General features: G+C 56.6%; 1 protein-coding gene across 1 annotated transcript; it reads right to left on the reverse strand.

Annotated features, from left to right (window-relative positions):
* Positions 1-204: 204 nt before the first annotated feature.
* LOC308040066 (homeobox protein not2-like) lies at positions 205-2482 on the reverse strand (the record flags this gene model as incomplete). The annotated part of the gene is made up of 3 exons (XM_080343876.1): positions 205-432; positions 886-1070; positions 2278-2482. 3 exons carry the CDS (start codon positions 2480-2482, stop codon positions 205-207), a joined length of 618 nt encoding a protein of 205 aa, XP_080200002.1.
* Positions 2483-10281: the final 7799 nt, after the last annotated feature.

The raw sequence follows: 10281 nt of genomic DNA on the forward strand, positions 1-10281 counted from the left end.
ATGAACGACCCCCACCAAACAGTTGCTGCCAATGGAAGGCATATGTTGTTGTTGTTCCTCCTGCAAAGATGAGCCCAAGACTTGCATAAATAATTTATTTTTGCACTGCAAAAATAACCGGTGCCCCATTTATATTAATTACGCTCATTGCCAGCTATGAGACATTCATAGAATACACATGCAAAAGCAGCCCCAGGGGACGATTCAGCAGCTTTTTGTCACAGTCCGTGCGGGTGCTGTCCCCGAGGAGGCCGTGTCCTCCTGGCTGTCCTCCAGCTCCACCGCGAAGTCCTCGTCCTCCTCGCCATGGTGGCTCTGTGAGTCGGGGCTCCCCTGCGGGGTGGCCAAACGCATTTTGGCCAGTTGGGCTTGTTGCTGTTGCAGGCTTTGTTTCCTCCACTTGATCCTCCGGTTTTGGAACCAGACTTTCACCTTAGGAAGAGGTAAAGTGTGGCTTTCAAACCTGGTTTTCTCCATGGACCTCATGGTCTGCTAAACTCGGTCAATACCCAGACAATACCCAAACCTTTCAGTGCCCACAGCCTCAGATGTCCCCACCAAGATGGAAACCATCCCCTGCAACCCAGAAGCTGAGCCTGCCTTGGTGAGCTGGGACCTGCCCATGGTGGAGAAGATCCACCTTAACAAGAAGGTTGAACAAGTTCAACCCCTCCATGTGGCCTTGGGACAGACACTTTGTGACTCAGTTTCCCCATCTGTGGTCCTCCACTCTTTTAATGTCAATTATCTGCGATTCCTACCCCACAGGGCTCCTGCCCCAGGCTGAGGGACACTGTCCGGGTCCCAACCATTGGCACTCAGGTTTGGGACCCTCCCTGGATCTGCTGGTGGGGGCCGGTGGAGATGGACCACGGTGGGGCTCACCTGCTCTTCAGTGAGGCGCAGGGAGGAGGCGAGCTGGCACCGCTCCGTGCCCACCATGTACTGCTGCCGCGCAAACTCCTTCTCCAGCCGCGCCAGCTGGTCGCTGGTGAAGATGGTCCGGACTCGCTTGGCTTTGCTGGGCTTGGCTCTGACTGCGGGGAAGCAACACTTGGAGATCAGGAAGCCTGGAGGTGAGAGAGAGAGGGGGAGGTCAGTGTGGAGAGGAGCCCTTGGAGGGGTCCCCTTTAGAGTGGGGTCCCCCCTTGGAAGGTCCTTTATTTTGGAGAGGGAAAAAGGATCTTCCCATTTGAAGATGTCTCCTTTGGAGAGAGTCCTCCATATAGAGAGGATGTCCTTGGAGAGGTGAACGCAGGTCCCTCTTGGAGACAATCCCTTTGGAAGGGGTCACCACGAAGAGGTATAAGGAGCTCCCCCATTTGGAGATGTCCCCCTTAGAGAGGCCAGAGGGGCAGAAGAGGGTCCTCGCTTGAGAGATCCACTTGGGAGAGGGAAACAGAGGATGTCTCCCATTTGGAGACATCAAATGGGAAGGTGGACACAAGTCCCCATCCTGGAAGAAGTCCCCTTGCAAGGGAGGTCCCTGCTTTGGAGAAGTGGCCAATGGCCTCCCCTTGGAGAGATGGAAGGACATCCCCATTTGGAGATGTCCCTATGGGAGTAGCGCATTCAGGTCCCCATTTGGACACATCCCCATGTGAGAGGTAGACAGGGCCACCCCTAGAACAAGTCCCATTGAGTAGGGTCCACCATTTTTGGAGAGGTGGCCAAAGGTCCCCACTTGGGGAAGGGGCAGGAGGTCCCAATTTGGAGATGTCCCCATGGGAGAGGTCCATTTTTGGACATGTCCCCATGGGTGAGGTGGCCAAAGGTGTCCCCCTTGGGGAGTGGGCAGGAGGTCCCCATTTGGGGTGTCCCCACAGGAGATGTGGATGTGAGTCCCCAAGGACAAGCTCCCCTTTGGAGGGGTCCCCATTTGGAGATGTCCCCATGGGATAGGTGGATTTGGGTCCCCCTGGATAAGATCCTCATTGGAGGGGTCCCCATTTGGAGATGTCCCCATGGGACAGGTGGACTTGGGTCTCCATGGATAAGATCCTCATTGGAGGGATCCCCGTTTGGCAATGTCCCCATGGGAGAGGTGATGTGGGTCCCCTGGATGAGATCCCCTTTGGAAGGATCCCTGTTCAGAGATGTCCCCATGGGAGAGGTGGCCAAAGGTCGCGGCATGGGGACCTGGCAGCGGGTCCCCATTTGGAGCTGTCCCTACAGGAAAGGTGGGTCCCCGGGCAGAGATCCCCTGTGGAAGGGTCCCCATTTGGGGGTGTCCCCACGGGAAAGCCGGAGCGGGGGGTGTCCGGGGGTCGGCGGTACCTGTAGCCCCGAGCCGGGCGGCCCATGCGGGGAGCGCCCCGCAGCAGGCGGTGCAGAGCGGCCGGGGGGCGGCGGGCGGCGGGAACCGGGCGGCGGCGAGGCCGGGAGCCGGGGGGGGGTCCCGGGGGTCCGGGGAGGCGCTTCCCAGCAGCGCCGCGATGGTGAAAGCCTGGCCGGGCCGGGCGGCGGGCGGCGGGGCCGGCATGGCGGGCTGTGCTGGGGGCCGGTCCGCCCGCCTTTATACGGACCCGACCCCCCGGGGCGCTCGGGCCGCCCCAGGGAGCGCGGGGGCGGAGGGGACGGGGCGGGACGGGGCGGGCGGGGAGCGGTGGCACCGGGATGGGCCCGGGCGGGGGGACGGGGGAGCCCGGGGACCCTCTGCCCTCCGTGGGAATGTCCCCCGCGCGTCCTACTGCCCTCGATTGGGGTGTCCCCGCCATGTCCCACTGCCCTCGATGGCGATGTCCCCCCATGTTGCCCTGCTCTCGACTGGGGTGTCCCCGCCATGTCCCACTGCCCTTGATGGCGATGTCCCCCCATGTTGCCCTGCTCTCGACTGGCATGTCCCCCATATCTCTCTGCTCTCCACCGGTGTGTCCCCCCCATGTCCCACTGCCCTTGACTGGGGTGTACCCCCCATGTTCCTCTGTCCTCAACCGGTGTATCCTCCCAATGTCCCCTTGCCTTTGACTGGTGTGTCACCCCCATGTCCCACTGCTCTTGATGGGGATGTCACCCCCATGTCTCACTGTCCTCAATGGGGATGTCCCGCTGCCCTCTATCGGGGTGTCCCCACCCCGTCCTCCTACCCTTGAATGAGGTGTCCCCCCCGTCCCCCCTGATGGGGTTGCCCCCCCCATGTCTCACTGCACCCAAATGGGGTGTACCCCCCATGTCTCCTTGCCCTCAACTGGTATGTCCCCCGAGGTCCCTCTGACCTTTAATGAGGTGTGTCCCCCATGTCTCTTTGCCCTCAACTGGGGTGCCCCCCCCATACCCCACTGCCATCTGATGGGGATGTGCCCCCCCCCATGGCTCCCAGCCCTCGACTGAGGTGTTGCCCATGTCCCCCTGCCCTCGGTGGAACTGACCCCCACTTTCCGCTGCCCTCTATCAGGGTATCCCGCCATGTCCCACTGCTCTCAACTGGGGTGTCCCCCCCACTCCCCTGCCATTGAAGTAGAGACCCTCATGTCCCCCCCCAGCCTGAGGTGGTGTTGCCTCTGAAATACCTCGGCAGGAGGATCCCAGCACCCAGGTGACACCACAGGACAGCCAGTGTCACCTCAAAAGCCACCCAAGTCCCCAGGAGGACTTGGGGTCCCCCTTGTCACTCTGAGTCCACCGTGCTGGCACAAACCTCTATTCACAGCTGTTTTTCGGAGGGCACAATGTACCCTGGGCCAGCGAGGCAAAGGGACAGGACCAGGGATGCTCCAAGAGGCAGTGGCAGAGACGGGGCAGGGGGGTGATCTCGCACCCCCCCCCGAGCTCGCCCCTCTCTGCTGATGGGATTCAGATGGTCATTAGGGTCTGAAATTCTTAAAATCGCGCAGCTTTTCCTAATGAGCTGGGAAAAGTCACACCTTGGGTTGGCACCGTGGGGGGGCGAACCCCGGTCAAAGGACTGCACCAGGGCTGGGGGGTTTATTGGGGAGGAAATGGGGGCGTGGGGGAGTTTGGGGGGCTGGGGCCCACATCTGCACCGCAGCCCCCCCCCTCCGCTTGGCTTTCACAGGCTCCCCAGAACCCAACATGCGCACATGTGGCCCCCTCAAAGCTGGGGAAATAAAACAATATCCCAAGGGATCGCTCCGGTGCTGAGAAAATCATTATGGGGGTGTGTGGTCACCTCGGGATGGGGGCGGGGACAGGGACCCCGCAATTCCACATTACCAGGATACATCCCAGCCTGGTACTAGTGAGTGAGGGCTCCCCGGTGTTGTTTTTACATTAAAAACCCCTAAAAACCCGTGGTGGGCACCGCACTGGTGGCGATGCCGCATTCCCCGGCTCATCATGGGGGCATCGCCACTGCGGTGGGGGCAAATACAGGCCCTGGGTGGGGGGAGAGATGAAAGGGCGGCAGATTTGGTGTTATTAGATCTTAATTACAGTCTTGAAAAGGCCGAGATAAAAAGGCAGGAGGCCCCCCCGAAGGGTTCAGTGGGCTCTGGTGTGTTTGGTTGTTTGGTCAGGAGGTGCTTTCCCTTTTTGTATTCCCTTTTTCTTTTCTCTCTGTTGGATGGAGCTGAGCAAACATCACCCCCCACCCAGTATCCCCCCACTGCAGGGTGGGGGGTGCCTGGCACCCCTGTGCTGGGTGGGATGCTCATGGGGTTGGGATCCAGGTGATACGGGGCCAAACTGGGGATACTGGTACCCAGTGATGCTTTGGGACAGCCAGGTGGGAAAATCCTGTCCTGGAGAGGGGGGGATTTAGTAATTTGGGGGGGTGATGCTGTGCAAAAAGTATGAGAGTGCTGGAATGGGGGGGTTGCTGCCCATAAACCGAGTGTCACCTTTTAGCAGGTTCCAATCTGGATGGGGGGAAACGTGAACCCCGAGATGGCTCTTGCCTAATTTTGAGGCAAAATTGCCCCCAAGGCTCCGGCTCCTGAGCTAATTAATAACAATGCTGCTCATTAGCCCTCAGCCCGGCTGTCTGGGCAGGGTGTGGATTGTCTGTCTGAGGAGCAGTGGGACTTCCAGGGTCACCCCCTTGAGCCACGACACTGCTGGGGTGCCCCCCCAGCCCCCAGGGTCCCCCCTTGGTCTTGTGTCCCTTCGCTGTCCCGCAGCATCCCCCTGTCTGGCCCTTGTCTGTCTGTCCGTCCCAGCTCTTGGAGCCTTTCACCCACTATAAATAATTTTGCATCCTACTGCTGGTACTTTGCTGTGGACACCCACAATTTGCGGGGTAAATGAGTATTTTTTACCAATTCAGCTGAAATTATTGGAAGAAACTAAAGTGTTTGGACACCCGCTGCCATCAAGTGGCTGAGGAGGCTCCAGGCACAACCCTTGGTCCTGCAGATAATTTTATCCGAATCCCAGACACCCCCCCGGACTCAATCCACTCTCCCTTTGGTGTTATTAAAGGTCTTGTCGCCCGGATTTGGGATGCAGAACGAAGCTCTGCCTTAAGCATCATAAGATATGCAGCTCCGCTTCTGCTCTCGATAGACTTGACCCAGCTCTAGGGAGGTTTTTGCAGGCCGGACTTAGACATACGCAGGTCAGCGCCACTGCCGGGGGCTGCTTGAGGCTGCAAAGGCAGGGAAAGAATAAAGAAAAATGTATATTTTTTAAATCCTGCAAATAATTGACCTGGGGAACTCCTTGCTCAGGTGCTGATGGAGGTTGAGAGCTTCAATACAGGAGCTGCTGTCAATAACAACATTCGTAGCTGTGTGATATGGGGTAAAATGTGCTGAGCTCTAAACTGGGGGAGTTCTGCAGCAGAACTGGGGGGCTCGGGACTGGGACGGGTCCCCCAGGGCTGGGATGGGTCCCCACCTGAAGGAAAATGGGTATTTTTTTATTTTCCATGATCTTTATTTCTGTCTCCTGGCTTTTTAGAGCTGTGGTTTGTGGGGTTTGGACCCAAGAGCATCCCAGTTAGAGGGGAGCCTGGTTAGCAAGTACCACTGCTAGTGAGTATACCAGTTAACAGGCAGCCCAGTTGGTGGGCATCCCAGTTACTGGGCTTTCCAGTTAGCAAGTATCCCAATTAGTATGATCCTAGTTGGTGAGAATCCCCGTTATTGAGTATCCCAGTTAGTATCCCAGTTAGTGGGCATCCCAGTTAGTGAGCATCCCAGTTAGTGAGCATCCCCAGTAGCAGGCATCCCATTTACGGGTATCCCAGTTACTGGGCTTTCCACTTAGTGAGCATCCCAGTGAATAAAGATCCCAGTTAGTGAGCATCCTCAGTAGCAGGCATCCCAGTTAGTGAGCATCGCAGGAAGTATCCCGGTTAGCAGGGATCCCAGTCAGCGGGCTCCCAGTTATCAAGATTCCCAGTTAGTGAGCATCCCATTTAGCAGGGATCCAGTTAACAGGCATCCCAGTTAGCACAATTCCAGCCAGTGGGCTCCCAGTTAATGAGGGTCCCAGCGGGCAGGGTCCCGGTAGGTCCCAGTAGGTCCCAGTTGGGGTCCGGTGCGGCCGTTCCGCCGCTGACCGGCAGAGGCCACTGCCCGACCGCGGCTGCGACACCGGCTGCGACCGCGGGAGGGGACACCGGGATGGGGACACTGGGATGAGACACGCCGGGCTGGGACACTGGGAGGGACACCAGCTGCGACCGCGGGAGGGGACACCGGGCTGGGGACACTGGGATGAGACACGCCGGGCTGCGACACTGGGAGGGACACCGGCTGGGACCGCGGGAGGGGACACCGGGCTGGGGACACTGGGATGAGACACACTGGGCTGGGACACTGGGAGGGACACCGGCTGGGACCGCGGGAGGGGACACTGGGCTGGGGACACTGGGATGAGACACGCCGGGCTGGGACACTGGGAGGGACACCGGCTGGGACCGCGGGAGGGGACACCGGGCTAGGGACACTGGGATGGAACACCGGGCTGGGGACACTGGGATGAGACACACCGGGAGGGACACCGGCTGGGACCGCGGGAGGGGACACTGGGCTGGGGACACGGGGCTGGGACTACGACAGGGGACACACCAGGCTGGGGACCCCGGGCTGGGGCCACCAGGCTGGGACCATGGGAGGGGACACCAGGCTGGGGACACCGGACTAGGGACCATGGGAGGGGACACCAGGCTGAGACACTGGGCCGGGACTGTGGGAGGGGACACCAGCGTGGGACACCAGGCTGGGACACTGTCTGGGGGACATTGGGATGAGACACACTGGGCTGGGACAGTGGGGTGGAAGACACACTGGGATGGGACACCAGGCTGGGACAGCGAGAGGGGGGACACTGGGATGAGACAGACTAGTGTGGGATACAGGGCTGGGACAGCAGGTTGGGGGACAGTGGGGTGGGACGGCAGGAAGGGGGACACTGGGATGGGACACACTGTGCTGGGACACTGGAGTGGGGTCATTGGAGTGGGGGACACCAGGGTGGGACACACCAGGATGGAACAGAAGGCTGGGACAGTAGGATGGGGGATACTGGGATGAAACACAGAGGGTGGGACATAGCAGAGTGGGGGACACACACCAAGGTGGGACACACCAGGGTGGCACAGTGGGCTGGGACACACCAAGGATGTGACATGTTGGGATGGGAGACACTGGGAAGGGACACTGGGCTGGGACACACCAGGGTGGGACACACTGGAATGGGACAAACTGGGCTGGGACACACCAGGGTGGGACAAACTGGGCTGGGACACATCAGGATGGGACACACTGGGGTGGTACACAGGAGTATGGGACACACCAGGCCAGGCTGGACGGGGCTCTGAGCAACCTGAGCTGGTGCAGATGTCCCTGTCATGGCAGGGGGGGCACTGGGGGAGCTGGGAAGGTCCCTTCAACCCAAACCATTCTGTGATTCTATGAACCAGCCCCCAAAATCCCATTTATCAACCCTAAAATGCCACATCCCAGGGCAGAACGCTCAGGCCGTGCCTGTCCCCACCGCCCCATGGGGCAGCACCAAGTGGAGGCCAGGGGAAGGTTGAGCTTTGTCCTTCTCCACATGCTGGTTATGGGGCAACGAGGCCAAAAATATCCCACGGCAGCATCTCTCCTCCCATTTCCCCCAGGCTGGAACCCAACATGGGGGGTTTGCAGCATCCCCAGGACAACCAGCATCTCTCTGGGTCCCCCCCTTTTTTTGCGCTACCACCTGCCCCCCTAAAATCCAAGAGCGCATCCAAACCCGTGTCCATCTGCCCAAGCCGGGAAAAGTCAAAAGCAGTGTCATTGCCAAATCCAGAGGCACCCGCGGAATTGATGGCGCCGGATTTCCACCTTTATTTGTCAACAAGGCCCGTTGGCCGCCCCCCCGGCCCCGCCAAGCCCCGTTAATCCCCCATACAATTGCAGTTTGCTGTGCAAACAGCTTTCGGGGGGGGGTCAGCGTGGGGTTTGCATAGAAATGTGTCATTTGGGGGCGAGCGGCCGCTTTGCGGGTAAGCCGGTGGGCGGACGGCGGCATCGCTAACGCCGGATTGAAATGACTTTTTGGAAGCAATTGCCCTTCAATAACCCTAAATCCTCGGCCGTGAATGGGGGGGGGTTAACTCCTGGCCATTATTCCCACCTTATTATCTATTGATTGACTTTTAGGAAGGGTAATAATGTAAATAGATGGATGCTCTGAATCGTGCCCCGAGATCAAATGGTTGATTTTCCTGATGGATAAAGCTCAGAGTTTGGATTTTAACCCCCTGCTCAAATTGGGGATGGGGGTGAAGGGGTGGTAGGGGCAAGGATGGGGAAAAACGGGGGGTATAAGCCATGGGGAGCAACAGCTCGTCCCTCCCCGCTCCGCCGAACAATCAGAATAAAAGCAAATTATTTCTCCTATTTTCCTTCCCGAGATGAACGATAAACTGTCCATCCCCAAAAGAAACTGATAACGCCTCTAATTTTACCGCAAGGCCTAAAAATGCCATTTCTACGCAAAACAGGGCGCCGCTCTCCTCCCCGGCCGCCTTTTGATAAAGGGGGGGATATTTTATTTGCCTTTTTGTCTATTTCCCTTTCGCTTTGCAAGGGGAAATGCCCCCGGAGCTACAAACCACGTACAATAAAGCAAAATCATATTTTAGTCAAAATAGGCAGACTGCGCTCGCAGCCAACTTCCAAATTAGCATTTTGAGGGCAAATATGCAGACAATTTGAGATAATGAGGCCTGATTATTCAATCCAATGAATGTTAAATAGGCAGCGAGGGCGCCCGCGTCTTATCTCGCTCGCTTTCGATTTATTTGAGTTGAGTTTAGTTTTAATCGTTTCCCATTTGAACTCTTTATTTGTCTTGGCTCCAGCCCCCCCCTCCTTTATCCCTCCCTTTATTCCTGGGCATTCCAGATGGGATTTTGCAGCTGGAAATCATCCCCTTCGAAACATTTTTAGGGAGGATGCCCCCATAAAATTAAAACCTGGGGAGGTTTGGGTGCTGCTGTTGGGCCTGGGCTGCGTGTCCGTCCTCAAATTGGGGGATTTTGGGGTTGTTTTGGGTGGTGGTGTGAGATTTGGGGTGATGCAGCCCCAATTTGGGCTTGTCCTTCACCCCTTTAATCCCAGGGGGGGTTGTCACCGTGATGGAAAGTGGGGTTTTGCACCAAATTGGGGGGGAAAAGGCAAAGTGATGCCATTAGCATCGTTTTCCGGCTTCTCACTGGGTTGAGTGAGATGCTTTGGGCAGGGATGCTGTTGTGTTGATATTTAGGGGGGAGATGCAGCGATGCAGAGGAGGGGGAGGCAAATATTAATTAAAGCAAAATATAATGAAAGCAAAACTGGAAGTTGAAGGAAAAATTAAAGCAAAATTAAGTTTGAACCAAAAAACCTTAAGTGGGGGGGAAAATGAAGGTTAAAGCAAAAATTCAGGTTAAAGTTAAAATGGAAGTTGAGGGAAGAATTAAAGTTGAAGGAACAAAAAGGTGAAGCGGGAGTTAAAGTTAAAGCCAAAATTAAGGTTAAAGGAGAAATGAGAGTTGAAGGAAGAATTAAGGTTAAAGGAAAAATTAGGGTTAAAATAAAAATGGGAGTTGAAGGAACAAAAAGGTGAAGTAGGAATTCAAGTTAAAGCAAAAATTAAGGTTAAAGGAAAAGTGCAACTTAAAGGGAGAATTAAAGGTGAAGGGGGGGAAAAGGGCAGAAATTAGAATTGAAGCAAAACTTCAAGTTGAAGCAAAAACGAAATTTAAAGCAAAAATGAAATTGAAACATTAAAGCAAGGATTAAAGTGGAAGGTAAAATTAAATGTACAGCAAAAATTAAAGTTCAAGCAAAATTAAAGCGAAGTTTAAGGCAGACTGGGCTTGCAAAGGGACCCATAAAGCAG

The sequence above is a fragment of the Nesoenas mayeri genome (genome assembly GCF_963082525.1).
Source record: "Nesoenas mayeri genome assembly, chromosome: 4".
In the NCBI taxonomy this organism is placed as follows: domain Eukaryota; kingdom Metazoa; phylum Chordata; class Aves; order Columbiformes; family Columbidae; genus Nesoenas; species Nesoenas mayeri.